The sequence below is a fragment of the Protomyctophum parallelum genome (genome assembly GCF_964188405.1).
Source record: "Protomyctophum parallelum genome assembly, chromosome: 3".
Lineage (NCBI taxonomy): Eukaryota > Metazoa > Chordata > Actinopteri > Myctophiformes > Myctophidae > Protomyctophum > Protomyctophum parallelum.
In genome coordinates, this window is record NC_139698.1 from 48,738,142 (window position 1) to 48,760,641 (window position 22,500).

The 22,500-nt window shown below is 42.2% G+C and overlaps 1 protein-coding gene across 4 annotated transcripts; it reads right to left on the reverse strand.

Moving 5' to 3' along the window:
* Positions 1–1,803: 1,803 nt before the first annotated feature.
* On the reverse strand, positions 1,804–11,625 carry ulk4 (unc-51 like kinase 4). Of its 4 annotated transcripts, none has more exons than XM_083760286.1 (12): positions 11,545–11,625; positions 10,702–10,839; positions 9,764–9,863; positions 8,941–9,080; positions 7,176–7,359; positions 6,608–6,709; positions 6,131–6,214; positions 5,933–6,005; positions 5,388–5,495; positions 4,217–4,347; positions 3,354–3,417; positions 1,804–1,949 (listed from the first exon to the last, which is right to left on the reverse strand). In XM_083760286.1, the coding sequence occupies exons 2-12, from the start codon at positions 10,837–10,839 to the stop codon at positions 1,886–1,888; spliced, it is 1,188 nt and encodes a 395-aa protein (XP_083616412.1). In that variant the 5' UTR covers positions 11,545–11,625; the 3' UTR covers positions 1,804–1,885. The 4 variants fall into 4 exon arrangements, with proteins under 4 accessions (XP_083616412.1, XP_083616413.1, XP_083616410.1 ...); XM_083760287.1 differs by having other exon boundaries at positions 1,804–1,946; positions 10,702–10,842; positions 11,545–11,620; XM_083760284.1 differs by having other exon boundaries at positions 10,702–10,842; positions 11,545–11,620.
* Between the last annotated feature and the right edge of the window lie 10,875 nt (positions 11,626–22,500).

Sequence of the window (22,500 nt, forward strand, 5' to 3'; positions counted from 1 at the left end):
AGTGACATCATCATTAGGCAGGTTTGGTCATTTCAAACAACTTTCTTTTTATTAATTCAAGAATAAACAATTTCATCACGCTATCTTTCCAGGAAGAGAAATGCTGTAGTTTATATTAGCTTGGAATGCCCGTCAATGTGATGTTGCCTGAAATGTCTTTATTAGGAACAATCCCTTGAGATGAACCTACAAATCACTGCACAACCTGGCTCCCCCCTATACCTCTCCGCTCTCCTCGAGCCACACGCACCATCCCGCTCCCTCAGGTCCAGCGACGCCGGCCTCCTTGTGATCCCCAAGAAGATCAGGGCAGGCTCAAAACCTGGGGCCACAGGGCCTTCTCCGTGGCCGCCCCTACCCTCTGGAATGCTCTCCCCAACCACATCCGAGATGCCCCCTCACTCCCCACCTTCAAAACCGCACTGAAAACCCACCTTCAGCATTCCCACATCAGCTAGGGCCTAGCTGGTGTGTTTTTAACTTGTTACATGTACTGTTTTTATTGGGGGGGGGGGTTTATTCTTATTTTACTTGTTTTCTAATAAAGTTGTCCTTTTCTTATGTTCCCCCCCTGGCCCCCACACATGTAAAGTGTCTTTGAGTATTAAGAAAAGCGCTATATAAGTCCCAGATATTATTATTATTATTATTAACCATCTCGTTTTCAAGGGGGTCCACAAGACCCCCTTGTTCACTGGCAGGCACGTTTCAGAACTGTCCATGTCCCACCAATGAGACAGAGTGAGTACAGAAATGGTGCCAATTACAATGAGTATTAGACATTAGTGAGGACCAATTATATGAAAATGGGTGGGGGAAAAGTGGTCCTTAAAGCAAGTAGGCCTACTTCAGTACATTAACTCAAGTATAAATTTGAGCAGCTTTCACTTGAGTAATACTTTTTTTTAAGATATTTTTTGCGGCTTACGCCTTTTATTGATTTTTTTTTTAAGGGACAGATAGTAGGCTGACAGGAAACGGGAGAGAGATGGGGGGATGACATGCGGTAAGGGCCGTGTCGGGTTCGGGAGTCGAACCCGCGGCACACCGCGACTGGATCACCAGTCCGGTGCCCAGACCGTTACGCTATGGCCTGGGCCACTTGAGTAATACTTGACCAGGAGTAGCAGTATCTACTTTCAGTCCACCAGTGTTTCTCACCCTGCTCTTCTGGTATCTATTGTCAATCTGTTCTTCAGGCCACTCTGTTGTCATTCTGCTGTTCCATTCACCAGCAGAGCTGTGTTGCATGTCATGCTGGTCCCCCTCTCTACCCTCAACGTCCTGTCTAAAAATACATTTAAAAACATGTACACACACGTGCGTGCGCGCGGACGGACACACACACACACTCACACACTAATGGAAAAATAATAACGGCATTAACAAAACAATTTAACATTGCACTCATTTTCTAAATGACATACACAGACCTGACCCCAAATGATCAGGTCTGTGTACAGTGTGTGTGTGAATTATTACACATTTTCCTGTGTGTGGTGATGAAAATCATACTTTGTGGTGTTGATTTGCCATATTCTTCCTGTCCTGCAACGCCCCCTACTGGTATAAAGTTGTACAGAGAAGATCCTCCGGTGCCTTTTAATGAAACTCTTGGCAGTAAAGATATATGTCCTCTTCGAGTCAAGAGTGAGTCAAGTCACTCAAATGATATTTTTTAGGGCAGATAAATAAATAAATTACAGAGACATTAAAATTAATACATTATTTCTCAATGACAGCAGCTAGACTGTCAGGTAATTTAAATTATTATTGTACATTGTATCATTCTGAGGTGCAAAATCAAACCAGAAAACAGTCTAATTAAATATATATTTAATATATAGGCACAAATATAAAGAGCAGCTTCATATCAACCGTATTATTAAAAGTTATTGGAGTCCTTGTCTGGTCTGTTGCTCTTCCTCCCAGAAGATGTATGAGACCTGCTGGACATAAAACACAGCCACAGCTCATATGTAGGCTACAGAAAAGCGACACGTTTTATTGTCTCCACCAGGCCGAAGGCATGTGGGGAGAGTATGTTTTGCACTCCGTCCGTCCGTGTGTGTGTCCGTGTGTGTGTCCGTGAACAGCTAATCTCGGCCACCGTTAACCCGGTCGATGCCAAATTTTGCACACACACTCCCTGGATGCCAACGATGAACCTCTGCCCCAAACTTTCCAGAACGGCCTGTTATAGCGCCACCAGGAGGCCGCTTTGTGCAAAACAACCCGGTCGATGCCAAATTTTGCACACACACTCCCTGGATGCCAACGATGAACCTCTGCCCCAAACTTTCCAGAACGGCCTGTTATAGCGCCACCAGGAGGCCGCTTTGTGCAAAACAAGTTTTTGCACAGTACACCTACAGATTTTGTCCAAACATCACGCAAATTGGTACACAGTCTCTCTAGAGCCATTCAACGAAACCGGTCTTTCAGATTTCTCACACTCCATCCTGATTGGTTAAGATTGGCTTCCAAAGTTCACAGGAGTGCTGTACAAATCGCCACAACTCCTCAACGCAGCGTCCGATTGCGATGAAACTGTGCACGCATATTCCCACTAGGCTGAGGAAGAAATCCTGGTGGAGACCTGTGCCCAGAAGGGCACTTTTTCTAGTTTTTAGTGCATTGATTTTGATCAAATGAATTGTAGAGTTAAGAATACACATTGTTGTGTGTCAGACTTCTATCCCTTAGGGCAGTGTTTCTAAACCGGTGGTGAGGCCTTCTCTGTTTGGAGTTAGTCTAAAGCTTTTCAACATGTGTCACAAAATGTGTATGTGTGTGTGTTTTTGTTTGTGTGTGTGTGTGTGTGTGTGTGTGTGTGTGTGTGTGTGCGTGTGCGTGTACACATATTAGACCAGTCAATCTAAGATTTGACCTAAAAGAAATTGCAATAGTAATCGTTCAAGGTTTTTTATGATTCTTAGGGTCATCCAAATAGCATATTAAACATTGATTCTTTTGGATCATGGTAAATTCAGGGGTTGAACGTTGGGGTACCATTGAAAACCTATATGGCAAAAATAATCTAATTTGTAATTTTGAATTATGCTTTAACTATAACGTGTCAAACTAGGGGTTATTCATGATTCTGATTCTGAATCAATTGCAAGCATTAGTTTTGCACAAAAAACACTCTTTGGGCTAAAGACGGCCGTAGCCGTCTTCACAAATGTGATGAGGTCATCACATTTGGGCAAGGACACGGCCCTTTTTAGCTTAGATTGACTGGCCTATATATATGAGGTGTCCCCTGTTACGTCTCCCTTTCAGGAATGTCTGTCTTTAGCAGAATAACATGCATCTCCAGTGGGGACAAGAAGCCTAAGATGTTTTTGTACCTCAGGAAGAAAGCTTCAGTGTTGTCTTTATCCACATGCTTCGGTTTCAGCTCTGACACGCTATCTGGAGGACACAAATGTTATCAGATGATTTAATCTCCGTCATCAGCCCTTATCAACAGCATGCAATGCAGCCAGTATGGACATTTCCATATATTGACGTTGTTGTCAGCCATTGTCCGACGTGGCATTGGTCGCGTTGTCCGACTATTACTAACCCTACTAACCCCCTTACTAAACCGATTTTAAGCCTGATTTTAGCCCGATTTGCGGTGCTTCCAGGCCTTAACCTAACCCTGACCTCAGTCTTAACCAGCCACGCAAATACCCTAACCTCATATCAGTCTTAACCGGCCATGTCAGTTTCACAATGTTTTCGCTTCGGCGGCAGTAATTTCACGTCCGCATTTCCTAGTCGCCTACTCCCAGTAGGCACTAGGCAGTATGTGGAAATGTCTGTCTTTGCCTCCATTGCATGGTCCTGATAAGAACATACTGGTGATTAGCGATTAGTAAGAGAGGGTAAGTAAGTGTGGGTTTTCATTCCAGTCACACAAGCAGACTATAGACACAATAGCAGATCTACAAGCTCTGAGCTTGTAGATCTGCTATTTTCAGCAAGTGTAATATCAGTCATTACGACGGCATCAAGGCCTGCCAAAATACATGTTAGTCGACTAAATCAACTGTAGATTTAGTCGACTAAAATCTTATGATATTTAGTCGACTAAAACTAGACTAGACACTAAAACATTCCGGGTGACTAAAATGTGACTAAAACTAAATGAAAACTATTCAAGAGACTAAAACTAATTTGCTGTCAAAATCAACACTGTGTGAGACAAACATGTAACAGACATTACCGAGTGTAAATGACTTGTGATACAGTGTGTGACAGTCCTGCCCCGCCCCGGGTGGCCTTGTCCTGTCTCCTCTCTCACCTCTCACTGAGCATGTGGACGTTCTGTCAGTCTGTATCTGCCTGTGGGGATAGCTGATGATGAACAAAGTACACAGTTACCACACCACAGAAATAAGACACATGGATTTGTGAGACACGATTCAGTTCAAATCGCCAGGTCTGCCGGACAATTCACTCCATCCACGACTAGCGTCCGTATGCGGTATGCCCACGGGCAAGGCACTTTGCAGTCGCAGGAAGTGCACGGAAATAAAGATTAGACATCACTGGGCAGCCATTTTGGCCTCGAACCCCTGGTCCAGTAGTGCTGATGTAGTGTGTGCACTGCTCTGTGTAATATATTTAGACCTTTTCGTCAAGTGTGTGTGTGTGTGTATGTGTGTGTGTGTGTGTGTGTGTGTGTGTGTGTGTGTGTGTGTGTGTGTGTGTGTGCGTGCGTGCGTGCGTGCGTAATGTTGTGAACACTGTCACATTCTCCTAAATGTGACCTCCTGTGTGTGTTGGAGTTGGCATTGCCTGGCCTGGCCTGATGCCATCATTTAAAAGTCCAGTTTTGTTGTTGTAGCTGAGGACCAACAATAGCAGGAAAAGAGGCCTAATTCATAAACACTACCATTTTATCGCCCAGTGTGAGATTTTATCGCCCCAGTGTGAGATAGAATGTGAGACATTAAATGTCCTTGTCTTAGTACTTAATACTTTGTTTTAGTACTTTGGGCAGTGACGACCAAAATGCAGTGGTTAGCACAGGACCAAAGTATAAGGACATAATACAGGACTCTCCATAGTATACAGTATATAGTACGACAGGACATACTGTACACTGCCAAGCCGTCTCTGTAAACAAACCAAGCTGAGAAGTAAAGTTCCTTAGCGGACAGGCCTGCTTAATGTCTAATGTAGCATCTGGAAGGTTTCTGGAATGAACTGAGCACCACTGTTTAGTCACAGTTCTTCTGTGTTGTGTCGGCAGTCTCGGGACTGTGAAACATTCACATACTGTATACTGTATGGTCTCTGTGGGGGACTTTTTGCCATTCTTTTGGATATCAGTTCTATAAATTGCAGTAAACTTCCAGAAGAACACAACACAAAGGAATTTGCCGACCCACCCTGGGTTGATGGAGTCGTCAGAAACGTCACTTCCTTCCCCATCCTCATCCTCTCCCTCCAGTATTTGTGTCCAGAAGGGCTGGGTCAGTAACTCTGGCCATCCCATCCTTAAAGCACAAAAACAAGAGCCATTAAAAAGCCATCAGCCTGTGAATTCCAAGCTAATTAAGGATTTAAGCCAGCAGTCTGGTACAGTAGTTAAAGGTTAACAGTACACAGAATTGTGGTTAGTAAGCACAGTCATGTTGTTACTGCTTAGTTAACCCAGAAGAGGGGTTAGTTAAACCCAGAGGTGTGGTTAGTAAACCCGGTCATGTGAAACACTAGTGGTTGGGGTCATTAAGCGACATGGCACAAAATGTAGACACAACAGTGAATTCTACAATCCTAAGAACCCACCCACCAAAACTGTGACATTCACCATTCACCTTCTGGATTCCTTGAGGGGGTTCCAGATGGACCCTTACCGGTCTGTAACTCTGAGAACCAAATGGACTCTTACAGGTCCATTTGTAGTGGTAGTAACAGTAATATTTAAACTGACCTCTTATCAGGGTCCTTGATGAGCAAGCCTTTTAGAAGTCTCTGAAACTCTTCACTGGGTGGACTGGATGATCCTTCAACAGATAATCAGATTAATATTTAATTATATATTTTTTATTCAACAGGAAGTTACAGTTAACAACTATGGGGTTTCATAGGAACTTTCTTTGACCTATGGCACCTGTGCGTGCGTGCTTACCTGTCTGTCTAGCGGGTGGTGGTTCCTTGTGTAAAATCATGTCGGTCAGTTCAGTGTAGCTGTCTGAATAGAAAGGAGGTTTACCTGGAAGAGAATAATAATTGCTTTAGTCCAGTATTGTGTAGTGTTGTATTCTGTAGTTATGATGTGTTGTTTATTCAGTGTCAAGTTTAACACAAAGACACTAATGCATATTATCGTTGTTGTTGTTGTTGGGCAGAATCTTTGTATGTCCAAAACCGTTACATATCAGTAAATGGAAAAAAATACCCTGTGTTTCAAACAGTTCAAAGAATATCAATGCATCGCATCACAATGCGTTCATATTTAAGTTAATAATAACATTAAAAAGTTGGAAAATGGAGATACATGGTATTGGGTATGTTGTATGTAGTAAAGTACAAAGTATGTGTGTATGTTATACATGTACATGTAGTAAAGTACATGGTATGTGTGTATGTTACTGTATACGTGTACCAGTGTACATGTAGTAAAGTACACAGCCCAGAGCCCACAGATCTGAGCTGCAGCTGGTCTCTGCTCCTTCCAACACCTCTGGAGCCGTATAGAGTGGACAGCCTGATAACACACACATACACGCACACGCATACACACACACACACACACACACACACACACACACACACACACACACACACACACACGCACGCACGCAGATAAAGATAAACAAGTTAATTTAGAAGTGATGACACAAAGAAATGAGCGGACAAAATTGGAACTGGAAACTACTAAACAAATTAAAATGGGTACTCTTTCCTGATTGGCTGAAATTGGCAACCCACCTGAAAATATATGATCTATTAAATATGAGACCCTTGATTAATACACAATATGTTTTCATAAGTATATATATATATATATATATATATATATATATATATATATATATATACACACACACACACACACACACACACACACACACACACACACACACACACACACACACACACACAGTATACTGTATGTCACTTATCAAAATGATAAGGGGAAGAGAAAAAAGGAATTTAGAAGTCTCTCTGACCTTGAATTCTTTTCCTCCTGTCGTTCATGTCTGGGTTCTTCTTTTCATCTGCTCCTCCTCTTCCCCCTCCCCCCGTCTGCTCAGAGGTGTTCAGTAAGCTAAAGAACTCCTCCAGAGTCTCTCCCTCTGCCTTGGACTGGCAGAAGTTACTGAACTTCAACACACCGGGTCCGTCCAGTAATATCTACAGCAACCAGAAAAAAACGGTTTCCATATTATTACATGTTTAGCCAGGAATTTAATCACGAATAGCAGACTGTCTAGATGGTGAATAGTCAGTAATTAGATGGTAATATAGTGTATTGATAAAGTGCCTTTTTCCTAAGTATGCTTTTCAGACAGCCAGTACAAGCCACAAACCTGCCCATCATGAAAAACTAGGGGTCAGAGTCTTGCTCAAGGATACTTCAACATTAAGTCAAGAGTATCATCATCATTACCATATCCCCACAGTAGTGCTTGTTTGCCTTTTCCATGTTGTACGGTCTACCTTAGGCTCTAAGGTCACATTCTCACCTAATACTTCGGTAGACTCAGATCCGTATGGGCGGGGAAAGGGGATACTTGCATATTTAATTGGCTGCGGTTTGCCTTCACACTGTCATTCGCAGCAATTGGAAACGCAGCAGGGGGGACCTTTATCAATGTGTTCCGTTCATAAACTATAGCCTACACAGTGAAATCTATGGTGATAAAATTACACTCATAACGTGCATGTGTTGTGCCGTCTGGGACCCCCCCCCCCCCTCTCTCTCTCTCTACGCACGCAGCCGCCACACACTGTTCTTTTGGGCATGGAGGCACAGCGCTGCATGAGCGCACTGATATAACTCCCCAGTCCAACACAGTGACAGCACTCCATGTTTACGGCACGCACAGACAGACAGACAGACAGACAGACAGACAGACAGACAGACAGAATATTATGTAGGCTATAATACACTGCAGTGTTTTTATGTGTTTTCTTACGCAATTGATTAATGTAGCCTATACACGTCCTCATTTCGATCAGGGCTTCAGTCTCCTTATTCGACCACGTCTATCCACAGTAACGGGACATCTTTGCGCTGCGTAAAATATGCCTTAACCGTCTCCAACTGTGTTCAGCTCCTCACCCGCCACATTATGTTTGCTTCATTTCCTTTATTTACTGCGGATTGCATTCACACCTGCACCGAATCGTAGTCAAGTGCGATTCGAAGCGAAGCGAAACCCACGTTTTTGGGCGGAGTAAAATGCGGTTATTTGCTGCGCATTAGGATTCGAATGAGCCTTCACACCTGCCAAACGAAGCGCACTTTCTGACAATGCGCAGCAGGATTCGTTTTAATCGCAGCAAAGCTCTCTGGTATGAATGCGACCTAAGTCTGTATATGAGAGTTTTCTTTGATGATCTGTTACCCCCCCCCACCCCATTTCCCCTCACTGTATATGTATCTTTTCCCTTTTTGCTTCCTATATGATGAATTCCTATTCTGTTCTTTAGCTACATAGAAGTGTCTATTTGTATGTCTCTAAATGTTTTGATGAATTGAACAATGTGGACCCTGTTGTAAACAAGTGTAATGCTTAATTGGGTCGTCCACTCACAGTTAACAGTCTTTGTATTGAGTTTGTGCTTAAAATGTACTGTAAATTCTACAAACTGTTAATAAATATTTCAATCAATCAATCAATCAAACATGATGGCGTCCGACAAGATACTCCAACAAACACACTTCTTTGATTCTACACACAACACAAGCACACAAATCTATGTTCCAACCTTTGCCGGAGTGAGTTCGGAGAAGATGATTCCTGATTGGTGGATGTGCCTCAGTCCTCTGACTAAGTCCCGCCCAAGCTCCTTCACCACTTCCTCAGACAGGTAACCATCCTGGCCAATTACACCCTCCAGAGAACCACCTGAAGATGGGTATGAGGGTGAATGAAATGGTAGAAGGTGCACAATATAAATTAAACACCTTTGGTGGTACAAACTCTATACACAAACTCTACACACAATCTTTCTTATTCTTAATCTACAGCATGCTGAAAATAGCTTCCGCACAGGACAACATTTCACGACAAAGTATAAAATAGGCCAGTCAGGTTCTAAAGACTAGACACTGAGGACAATCTCCAAGTTTTCATTGAAATTAAAGACAGGGGTGGAAACAAAAAAAATGCAATGCAGAATCAATCCAAAGTCTTTGGGGCAGTCCTTCATAGTGGGGCTGTGACATACTGGTTTCCAAAGCTGTGGGCATAGGTTTGTTGTTAACAGACGTTCTTGCCACTGTTCTAGCAACTACCTTGGAATTTTACTCCCCAAACATATCAGTACTTGACAGAGATCTCTGGTCGCCTAGCAAGATTTAAAAAAAAAATCAACTTCACCAGGTGTCATTGAGAGTCATCTTTACATCAAGGAAGCAAGCACGACTCCAAATCGTCTCAATCTCTGAGCATTCTTACTGGGTGCACGGTCAGGAAAGTAACTTTACAATAAATCTCTAAAAGAGAATACTAGCACTCCCGGAATTGTAATTTAATTAAGGCACTTTTATTTCAATACGTAATTCCGTGAGTCGTTGAGGGTCACTCACCAGTGCAGAGTTCTGTCACCAGCCACAGATGGTTACTGGTTTCATACCATTCATAGAACGACACAACGTTCCCATGACTCAAATCATGGCTCAAACGAACCTGGTAGGAGACAAAACAATGTATCTCTGAAAGTTGATGGCATAGGCCTACTGGTTAAAACACGCAACAACACTGTTCTGATTGATACCCACTACTAGAGGAGTGATGAGTCAACCTAATTTGCATGGAATTATATACTGAGACAGGGGAGTCAGTGGAGGAGACAGACGGTAGGAAAGCTGAGAGGGAGACCAGTGTAGAAGAGACAAACATTAAGAAAGCTGAGAGGGAGACCAGTGTAGAAGAGACAAACATTAAGAAAGCTGATTGGGAGACATTGAAGGGGGGGCAAACGTTAAAGGACGACTTCACCCATTTTCCAGCTGTCTTCATATAGTTGGTCCAACTCCTCACTAATGCTCATTATAATATGGTACCATTTTTGTCTACCCCATCTGTGTCTCAGACAGAGGAAGAGGAGGGCTGTGGACAGTTCGGAAAACCGCCTAGCAGTGACATCATCAAATGGGAATCCAAGCTAATAGAAACTGCAGGCTTTCTATTACTAGAAATGTAGCATAATGGAAACACTTGTTCTCACATTAATTACAACAACAACAAAAAAAGGAAAAAGCCTAATGATGATGTCACTGGTAGGCGGGTTTCTGAGGTGTCCACAGCCCTCCTATGAGACACAGACCGAGTAGAAAAAAATTGTACCATATTATCATGAGCATTAGTGACTACTACCACTTATATGAAGATAGGTTGAAAGTCGTCCTTAAAAGACAGTGTTGGATGGACAGACAAGTAGGACAGCTGAGAGGGAGATAGTGTGGGAGATACATGACAGGAGAGAGGGCTCTGGTGGGATCTGACCAAAGACCAGCAGACTTACATGGTTGGTTATTTCAGGTCTCTTGCTCTTGTCAGCACAGACGATGGCAACGTAGTTGAGACTGCCTTTCCTTCTGCCTTTATAGACCACTGATCTGCTGCCTGATCCCAGCTCCTCATACAGAATGAAGTTCTCCATCTACTGCCATAAAGGACATGGGTTGACATTTGAAATGCATCACTGTACTCTGCCATACAGACATGTCAAGAGAAGAGAGAAATTGCTACAACATTTGAGTACCAAGCCAAACCTGTGGAGACCCAGTGAAACAGAATAGATATCAATACATTATATTACTACTGCTACTAATACCACTATGTAATAGTAGATTAAATAATAATAATAATAATCCCCCCTACCATTATTGTCCTTATGCAATGCATTCGCACATGCACACACTTGATACACCTGACAAAAACTTAAAAATTTGATTAGTTCATAATAACTTCTATAGTTGTTTTTGTCTTGTATTGTCGTGGTGCATTTACCTATTGTCATGATCCAAGAAAAACAATTTCCCTATGTGTATAATAATTTATTCTAATAATGATAATAGTGAAGTCAATGATTTATTGTCCATGCATCCTAATTGACGACATGAATATTGTAAAACATGGTCATTTTGGTGAATGTTTATCCCCGACTCATAACAATAGGCTACCCTACTAGTACTGCTGCCACGGATGTGTTTAATTATACTCTTTAGAAACAATGAACAACTTTCTCTCTTACCCTGAAAACAGTACATACAGTAAGCGCATCCCTTAGTTTCCTTTGTTGGTGTTTTCAAGCCTATTATAATACAACTTCATAACAACACAATATCACTCAATAAAAACTTACAATACATTGTACTTTCAGTTTTCCAACATCGTTGCTTTGATACTTTGATGTAGTTCTAGTGAATTTCTTCAACAGCTCGCAGTGAGTTGCCGGAAGTGTTTTGGAACACTTTTAATCTACGGCGGGGGGCGTCAAAGAAGTTCCCCATAAACCGTTTTAAGGAAAACGTACTAAAAAGCAAATGTTTTATTACATTTATGTTGTTTAATTTACAAAAAAATAAAAAGAAAGAAACGACATAATCAAAACAGACAGGAAATTATGTGTTTTATGTCATTGCTTTTAAAGGCCAGTAGGCCTATACCTACCGGTATATTACCTACAAATGTGTTATTCCTGCGTTGCCTAGATACAAGAATGCACCAACCCAACGGATAGAGTTAATTAATAATATCTTGCATAAACATTTTATTTTGATTTGATTGGGCGTACCTGAACTAATAAAAAACAGTTCCTCAGACAGTCACAATTCTGACAAGAGACAGTCACATTCATTTGGGCAAAAAACAACACATAAATCATCATGTTTGAGGTTTGAGTGTTCGAAACCTTTTATTTTTGTATGTATTAACCGGATATCGTTTTCGAAACGTGGTTTGCTTTGCTCTGTGGTGAAGTGCTTCTAAAGCAGGGTTACCATGTCCGCTTATTAAAAGCGACTTTGGGCTATATTTTCTGTAAAGTTGTGTGTACTGTATTGGTAATTGTTTGTGGGCTGCGCTTTTGGGTCTTGTTTCTAAAGTGTAGTACTGTAGTTATTTGCTTATTTACGCTCGTTTCCTAATGTTTAAACCAGTGGTTCTCAAATGTTCATGTATTTGTCCACACTGACCCACATCTGACTACATTTTCTGAGCCAGGGATCCCCATACTAGATGATTTAATGTTGAATGGTTTTTAGCTTGTAGATCGATCTGCTTCTGCTATCATCAAATAGGTAATGAATATTAGATTTAAATTGCTAATTTGTGGAAAGGCCTTTTGGGGGCTTCTTTTCATTAGTCTCTCAAGACAATTGTTTTTCCTTTGCTTTGCCCACTACCCAGATTGTCTTTTCATAGACCCGGTCGCTTATTTCTGTCACAAAATCTGGCAACACTATCTCTAAACTTGTCTGCACCCTCTACTGCACTCACTTTCACTTGCACGTTTTTACATTGAATTCTTTTTTGGCGTGAAAGAGACATATTTTAATATATAACGGGTGGAACCAACGGAAATTAAACTATAAAACTAGGATCTGAATTGTGTGTGTAGAATATTTTTTTTTATTTTCTAGTTTAGTTTAGTTTAGTTAGTTGTATACGAGGGATGAGTCGGTGAATGAATGATCGCCTCCTGCGTCGCAAGCATTTACAAAGGGACTTTCTTCATGTAGCCTATGTAGGCTATACAATTCACCAGCTCCCGACAGGTAAGCACCCCCTAATGTTGACAGTCTTCAATCATTATATTGTAGCCTACAGTCATTCTTTGTTGTTTGTTGATGATTGTTGATGACTCTCATCACTCGAGTTCACGTAATGATGGACCGTATTCGTTTTCTTCAGCTTTGGATTGTGCCAGTATTTTAGTTTGTTCTTCTTTTATTTTTAATATAATTTGCTAATTCGATTGAACTTTACCCTTGCTTGGGTAGTTTCTGTTCTTCTTGTTTTTAGGCTACATCTGAATCTTTAATTCTCTGGGTCTGACACTGGGGATTATATTATCCTCCATGGTGCCGACCCCCCTCAGGGCTCATTGGGGGAGGGGCGTTCCAGGGGTCATGATTGATAGTTAAATGTCACCATTATTATTACATTTTTACATTTACAAGTAAATAGTAAATACGGAGAACAAATATGAATAGCTAACAGTAAAGGTTCTGGAACAAATTACATATTTAACAGTGGAACTCTTCTTGAAATGGTGCCAGTGGTACCATACCCAGAAAGAAACAAGATCATAGGTTTGTCAGTTTGGGTTTCCTGACACAAAAAGGTTGAGAAGGACTGCTCTGAAGTAACCTCAGTTGAATCATGTACGACAGGTGTGTCCAAACCTTTTTCAAAGGGGGCCATATAGGAAAACATAATGTCACGTGCCTCCGGACTATAACAAAGTCACATACTTTACATCTCATTTAAACAATTGTATGTAACTATCATCATCAATATTTAATATCAATGTTTTTTGTGTTAGGTGTGCTGTGAACAAAACTAAAATAACAAAAATATCTCAGCCTTTTTTCAGCCATATTTCACATGACCAAATTTAGCTTTTAGCCATATGTCCAAGGTAAAACATGAAATAAAATAGCCTTTTTTACCCCTTCAGAATGAGACAACAAGGAACAAGGAATCCTTACTATGGGAAACCTGGTATAGGTTAATAAAAAAACTTCAATGTAAAAATGTTGGCTGCACTTTGGACACCCCTGATGCACGACATGTGCATTTTTTTCATTGAACAGTTCTAGGCTGATAGAAGAAATGTAGGCTACCAAACCGTGTACCAGGTATAGACACATTTCTAATGTTCTAATAAGCTTTCATTGTCACAAGCAGATTGTATTGATTGGAGATTATAGCATATAACGAGGCTGGCAGCTACAGTGACTGAGATTAAACCAATCCTCTCCCACTTGTTACACGATGACTACAATCTCCTTTTAGTCAGCATTGCTTCAACTGTTACAAGTCAAGCTGTTGTCAACTTTGGGATTACCATATGTACTGCTAATCTCTTCTACAGTGCAGTTGATACACTTTATAAAGACCCTAAATTCTGTCAAACATTCAAAGCATAGATCTCTATTATCTTCCCTAATCCCTACATGAATATATCTCACTCTTCCAAGCCTAGCTCAGTAGGCTAGCTAAATATTTTAACTTGAATATGTACTGGAGGACTGTGGTCAGCTCTGTAGTACTAGTCTGTAGTGTGTCCCAGTCCTGTGTCTTGTGATGTTTAACTGTGTGATGATGGTCAAGTCTTTTCGTCTTTACAACTGATTTTCAGCCACAGACACAGAAAAATGCCACTGTGCCATAAAGAAATCTCCTAATATCACTGTCACATTTTTGTGGTGCAACCACTCCTACAACCAGCAATGTCCGTGTTCACCTATGTATGTATGTACTGTATGTATTAATGAGCACGAGTATGACTGAGTACCAGTAGGGGCGCTGTTTGCCAGAAACAGAGAGAAAGATAGTATTAGTGCTGCACTGTTGCCTGCTAATGAGAGAGAGAGAGAGAGAGAGAGGAGAGGAGGGGGGAGAGGGGAGTTGCACCACTCGGTTCACACGGGTGTGATTTTTTCATTAGGATTAAGGTTCTCCGCTAAGAAAGCTCACACTCAAACAGGGGCAGAGCAAAACAATAGGGTTAATTTCCTAATGGCTCAAGTGACTTGGCATGCTGAAAGGCCCTGCTCTCACACAGAGCAGGGGGGTTCTCACTGTTTTAATCGACCTGAGATTCACTGTGAATAATAAATAGACAGACAGACAGACAGACAGACAGACAGACAGACTCGAAGACAGGCATGTGGAAAAAAAAGGATCAGCACGTCAGTGAATCTGTTGTGATAAAAAAGTCTTGGTATAATGAGTATGTTGACCTGACCTGTTTGTATTATCTCATGTTCTATTAAACGTGGGCTGATTATTAGCCAGTCCCCTGGCTTTGATATCAAAGAGGTTTTTACCTGGCTTTATGGCACTAGAGTAGTATTTATTATTTTATTAGTCATTTATCTGAACTATCAGAACATAACAGATCAAATGCTTGATGATTTATATAGTGCTTTTCAAAGTAAAAAAAACTATTTCAACAAAAGAACGATTAAAAGCAGTACAATTTGGAATTATATTTAGAGTGTATAAGGCAAGTCTGATGTGTGGGACCACTAGGAGGTTGGCATCAACGTCCGGCAGGTGGAGGAGGTCGGAGAGGTAGAGGGGTTTGTTGAGGGCCTTGTAGGTGGTGAGCAGTATTTTGAACTGATTAACGTCTGGATGTGATGGATTGAATGTTTCTACAAAAGTATGTGACAGTTTGTGTCGAAGGCGGGCAATGTTGCAGAGGTCGTTTTGATGATCTGGTTAAGATGGGGGTGGAAGGAGAGGGTGGGGTTGAGGATGACTCCAAGGTTATGGATTGGGGGGTGGCGATGGCGCCATCAACGTTGCGGGAGCGGGGGAAGGGAGTGATGGACCAATGATGAGCACTTTGCATCCGCTGACTATAGCCTACAGTTGTTGTTGATTGTCCATGGTTAATGGATTACTTTATAATTCAAGTCGATTAACTGGCCCATTGCTACACAGGCAAACCACAGGAGGGTTCTTTCACCTACTACCTCATTGACCTCTGTGTTTTATTTTCCACTGCCTATCTGCCCTCACTCTGTTCAGTTTCATTCATTGTGTGTGTGTGTGTGTGTGTGTGTGTGTGTGTGTGTGTGTGTGTGTGTGTGTGCGTGCGTGCGTGCGTGCGTGCGTGCGTGCGTGCGTGCGTGCGTGCGTGCGTGCGTGTGTTTGTGAGCGTGCATTGGTCATAATAAAAGCAGTTGACTGGAGCTAGCATATCAAATCGGGGACAAAATTGTTGCCTCCTGGTAGATTAAATAGAAGTTGTGGTTAGATGTGGAATAAAAATTGCACAACGTCCAATGTGTGTGTGTGTGTGTGACACTGTGTGTGTGTGGGTGCATGCGTGCGTGCGTGTGTGCGTGCGCACATGCGTGCGTTCTTGCGTGCATTTGCAAGAGAGAAAGGCCGGGGGTTCCTAGTACTATGCAAGACTACTGCTACTACTGTAGAAAGAGTTAGAAGGAAGGAAGTGAAAGTTTGGTGTGCTGTGACTGTTGATGTGGATGAAGACTTGATACAGGAGAGAGAGAGAGAGAGAGAGAGAGAGAGAGAGAGAGAGAGAGAGAGAGAGAGAGATTGTGGGAAGACGTGAGGAGGAGGTTTGGAATCGTTTCTTGTGCACAAAAATGGTCCGAAAACATTCCTCTGCCATCAGAACACCAACACTGTCTGATATATCCACCTCTAGGAAAACCAGTAATATAGTATTTTAAATGTTTTTGTGAGATAGATTTGTATGGCTTATATGGGTTTGGGATGGAGCATTGCGCTGATGGGAAACATCTGAGTGCATGATGCTCGGCTGCACTAATAACTTTGGAGCGGGCCCGTCTAGAGTTGGAATGGACAGGTATCAGTCAAAAGGGAGACATCGAAGAGGAAGGACGGGTGGGGGACATATGGAATGTCAGAACAGGTCAGCTCCATACAGTATCTGTAAAATCTCTCCAAGACAGTTGTGGAATAGTTGGGAGAGAGACAGACATCTCATTTCAACTTGGAGGCAGGTATTTACGGCTTGTGTTGATCAGAACATCTGTGTAGATAAGATCTGAACTGAAGTTCTGTTTTCTCTCAACCCCGGCCCTCATCATTATAAACAACACTTAGATCAGAGGTACGACTATAGTCATCACTGTTGCAGGTTCCTGCCTGTTCTTGTTCTGGACTGCTGTCTTTTGTGTAGGCCTAAGCTCCAACGAAAAACCATAACTACATTAAATGACGTAGACATTACCCACTCTCACACATGAAACATGGCCATAACATGAAAACGCACGCACGCACGCACGCACGCACGCACGCACGCACGCACGCACGCACGCACGCACGCACGCACGCACGCACGCACGCACGCACGCACGCACGCACGCACGCACGCACGCACGCACGCACGCACGCACGCACGCACGCACGCACGCACGCACGCACGCACGCACGCACGCACGCACACACACACACACACACACACACACACACACACACACACACACACACACACACACACACACACATACACAACCAGGAGGCATGACTCAAAGGCCAGGCCTTTTAAATACCAACCCCCCCCCCCAAAAAAACCCATGTGAAAACAAGATCACAACATAAAAACTTAGAAATGCACTCTGTCGAGCTGACAACTTGGTACGACTACTGCTCTGAGTCCTGAAGCTCTCTGCTGCTGTCTAGGTTTGAAATACAGCTGTGGTCAGTGGTCCCTCATTGCCCGGTGGAGTACACCGACAATCCGACATACACACATACCCAGCTGATGACCTTATTGACCTTATACCAATTTTTAAACGTACTTTAGTTACGTCATCGAGAACAGTGGTTTCTCATTGGCTGGTGGAATGTACCGACATACATACTCAGCCGATCGCCGGTCTTGGTCCCAGACCCTGATTGGCCGGTGGACAACACCGACATACATACATACTTGGTCCCTGATTGGCCACCGGACACCACCGACATACATACTCAGCCGATTACAGTACTTGCGTGCTCTACTTGCGCAAGTATCAAGCTCAAGCTTGTAGATCAGCTATTTGCACAATATGGAACTGAGTCAAACAAAATGTAATGCCTCAAAATTTGTCTCAAGGTCTTGTCAGGGTGGGGGATCCCCAGTTCAAATAGGATTATTTTGGGGGGCGATCTGAAAATGTTGAGAACCACTGGTTTATGTCATATTTATTTGTTTGTCATATAAGCAGGTAAGACACGTTGAATTTTCATTGTGTGTTTCAAGTGCTAGCTAGTGGTCATGTGATGAGCGATGACCATTGATTAGACTAAGAGATTATTGACAGTTAGGCTAGCTGGCTAAAGGTGGCCACACACACACACACACACACACACACACACACACACACACACACTGTGAAATATCGGCTGTCTGAGTGTCGTTGCTCCAGACAAAATTAATGTCCACATCGTAGCAAAAGCATGACAGACTATCGGGCTGTTCAGTCAGTGTCAAAGGGTCAAGGTCAAGGACAGCATGAGCAATGTCAGAAATTGTGTGGCTGGTGCTACAATGATTTTCAAAGTGATAACTTATAACAAAAATGTAAAAATAAAGGGTCGTGAACGAAATATTTGTATAATGAAATGAAAATTTCCGACTGCGTGCAAGGCTTTGTTGTGTGTGTGTTACAGAAAATACTACTTTTATTGGAAAGAATCAGATTACTTAGACAAATGTACCGGTTTCATCTTTTAAATCAATCATTATCTGCTAGTCTACAATATTTGACAGTTTTTCCGTGGAGAATCCTGAATTCCTGGCATTTGTTTTTGAAGTATGCCACCTTCTGAGAACTGGGACCACAGTTATCATATGGACAGAGCCATGTGTTGTCGTCCTCTTCTGTCAAGTCAATTGGTTGACATAGACTCTGTTCAATGAGGGGATAATCACAATTTGACCTGTTTCACGTCGCACAGTGTGACATGTTATGATCGTATAATAAACTAAAACATGCAGAACCATATAAAAGACTGGGCCATTGAAAGCCCAGTCCACACCCAGATCGTACTTCTAAATCTTCGTTATTTGTCATCAATCAGGATAGGTTCAGCATTGCTGCTCTATTGGAAATTAAAGAAATTACTTAAATGATTCTAGATGAGGATCCAAATATTGGCAACCACATGAAGAATGGTAAATGTCCGTTATCTAATAATACTATTTGTGTAGCAACTTTTCATACATGTGTAGAAAGAATGTAGTTCTTAACCCACTCTGGGGGGGAACCCCTTTTGGTGTTTTACCCCTTCAGGCCGGGAACCCATTTTGGGGATTCAAAAATGTGAAAAAAATCACACCCGTGTGAACTGAGTGGTGCAACCCACACCTCTCTCTCTCTCTCTCTCTCTCTCTCTCATTAGCAGGCAATACTGGTGCTCATTAACCAACACATAGACACATAGGTGAACCAACACATGTTCCTTGGAGTGGTTGCACCACTCAAAAATGATGCTGCTATATAAATATTTGAAGTTTTTCAGAAAACGTAGGTCAGGATTTAGAAGGCCTTTTTAGAATCTGCCTCAGGCCGTGACCTCATGAATGTCTTGCAACAAATCTTTCGGTCATGATCCTGTGATTGAGAAACACGTGTGTTTCATCAGACATATTCCACAAGTGGTGATAGTTCATAGACGCAAAGGTAATACTTCATCGGCTTAGCTTTGGCTCATACAATACTAGTGCAGTAATGACCCCAAATTTGACAATAAAGTATAAACCCAAAGCTATTTCTATGGACATTACTGTAAACTAGAGCTTCACAAGATAAATACTCAGAAAATTAACCACAAGTGACATGAAACCGAGCATCAATATCAACGTGGCACGACGTGATCTTGTAGATCGTCTATTTTCTGTAAAGAGTAGGGCTGTCAAAAAAAGTTTTCTAATTGTGTAGACTCACTGGGAGAGAGAGAGGGGGAGAGAGGCGGGGCTCACTGACTGCCTGCATTCACATGCATGCGTCTCTCAACCATTCTGTCAAACTTCACAGTGCGTTAATCGCGCATTAAAAAAATTAGTGCCATTAAAAGGATTGTGAGTTAACTTTGACAGCCCTAGTAAAGAGATTTTGGTGTTGAGGAGAAAAAGGAAGAGACCGTAGACGTGGATAGACCCCTGGGGGACCCCGGTCAACTAGGGTTGTGTCTGACATGGAATCACTGCACTGACTGTACAATACACAAAGTTCTTGCATGTTTAAAATGATCCAAACAGTTCACATTCTGTTGTAAAAGTACCTCAGACCTTGAAGCAGTGCAGTAGGTGTTCTTACCAGAGGGCAGGAAGGAAGCTTTGGTTTGTTGTTGCTTGTTTTGTTGTTGAGGAAGTGTCGGGTGGAGCTACGAATAAGGATTTGTGGTCACATCTTTTGTCATTAATATGAGTATTTGTATGACTAGAACACAATGACAATATTGGCACTTTGGCTACCAGTGTGTCCCTTGAAGAACACTATTTAGTCTATTCTCCTGTGGACCAGTCGTGCACAGTGTCGACCACAACAACATGATATGTGTCAATACATCTATTCACAGCTTCTGCCATAGTACAGTAACATAGTACTGTGCAGTAAAATATGATGATTTTATTTTTGCTGATGTTGGATATTTCATTTTCTCCAAAGTTATTAATATGCCACGGAACTTAATTTAACCATTGAGTCAATGTTGTCTAAACATAACGGCACTGTAAATTAAATCACAAAAATATATTAGAATATTTAGATATTAGAATTGAATTTGTAAAGCAGTCTTTTCCTCAGAAAAATAAATGACACCGGAAATGTAACTGTCCAGAAATGTATTATTTTTGTATTTTTAATAAGTTAATAAAAAACCTTCCAAACCATCCAAAATATCCCTAGGCACTAGGATTTCACTGATTTCAATTTACTGTAACATATACTTGACGGTGTAAATGCATTCTTATACATAATACAACAATTCACTGTACACCTCTCTGAATTGTTGCCCTGGTTTTCAGAGTTTGGCTCTGTCTTGACTTTGAGTCTGCCACTCAGTCAAGGCTGTTCGACGTTCTATTGTTAGTGGACTTAAAATATACATTAACTGTATGCTCTTCTCTCTTTCCACTTCTATTTTCTTCTCTCCTCTCCTAGGTATCATCTGCACTTTGATCTTGATCCAGCAGTGTGGGACTGGTTCTACACTCCAGCCTACAGTATCTGACCAGTGCAGTCCAGTTGCGTCTTCCCCTACTGTACCATAGAGTCGAGTCCAGTCTGTGTAATTCTGATCTGGTACAGACAGTCCAATCTGGATTTATTGAATCTAGTGGCAACCGTGGCATGGCAGGTAGCATCGTTAATCTGTGACAAATCAGCGCCAAGCTGGAACCCAAGACTCTGCCTCCCTTGACCTGTTCCGCGTCCTGTATCCCGTCCCCTGGACAATCATGCAAGTACATACTGCGATCCCCTGGCGCAGGTCTCCATGCAGCCAATGAGGAGGAGGAGTACCTTTGTGAAGCCCCGTCCCCGGAGTTCTCAGCGACTTACAGAGATGCAGAGACCATTACAGGTAATCTATTACCCCATGGCCAGTTGCCTTAATCCAGAGCAACATACAGTAAGCAAGAACAACACAGAGAATACATCAAATACATAGAAATAATCATCAAGAAACATAAGTAAATAGTCAGCAAGAAACATAAGTACGCTAAGAGCCTAACATCCGTCTAACAGTAGAATATCTGTATAATGAAACTATACACTATAGTATGATACATAATATGCTATCTATCTGTATCTTTACTGTTGAGTGGTCGCGTGGACCTGTGGTTGAAGGGTGCGCGCGAGTGTGTGTTTGTGTGTGTGTGTGTGTGTGTGTGTGTGTGTGTGTGTGTGGCGCTGGGTATGTGGGTGTTGTATTTGTTAACTTGTGCTGAAAGCTCTACAGTGAGGAATGTAGACTGGATATATTTGAGCCAGGGTCAGGTTAAGGTTATGAGTTGGATAACACACTGTAGTGTTATCCAACTATAATGCCAACAGACCATTCTCACAAGTGTAGTTACCTGTACATAATGTGCATGCGTACGTGCGTGCGTGCGTGCGTGTGTGCGTGCATGCATATTGGGGTGGGGGGTCTGTGTAAAAGTTATGAGAAAGTGTCTCTTCATGACCCTTTGCTGTTGTCACATCCTGTTTCCAGAACAGTTCCAAGGGACTTCAGTTGTTTGCGTGTGTGTGTGTGTGTGTGTGTGTGTGTGTGTGTGTGTGTGTGTGTGTGTGTGTGTGTGTGTGTGTGTGTGTGTGTGTGTGTGTGCGTGTGCGTGCGCGCATGCGTGTGTGAGAGAGAGAGAGAGGGGACTTGGCCTGTCCATCCTCTCTCATCCTCCCAACATCTTTTTCCCACTCTCCATTCCTCTGCTATTGCACCCTGGGGTGTATACAGCCATGAGATAGGATAACACAAACATATCATGACATAACATAACTACATGACACACAACGCAACGCAATGCAACACAACTCAACACAGCGCAATGAAGGTGGCGGTGGCTCAGGGGTAGTGGCTGGATGGTAACCACAAGGTT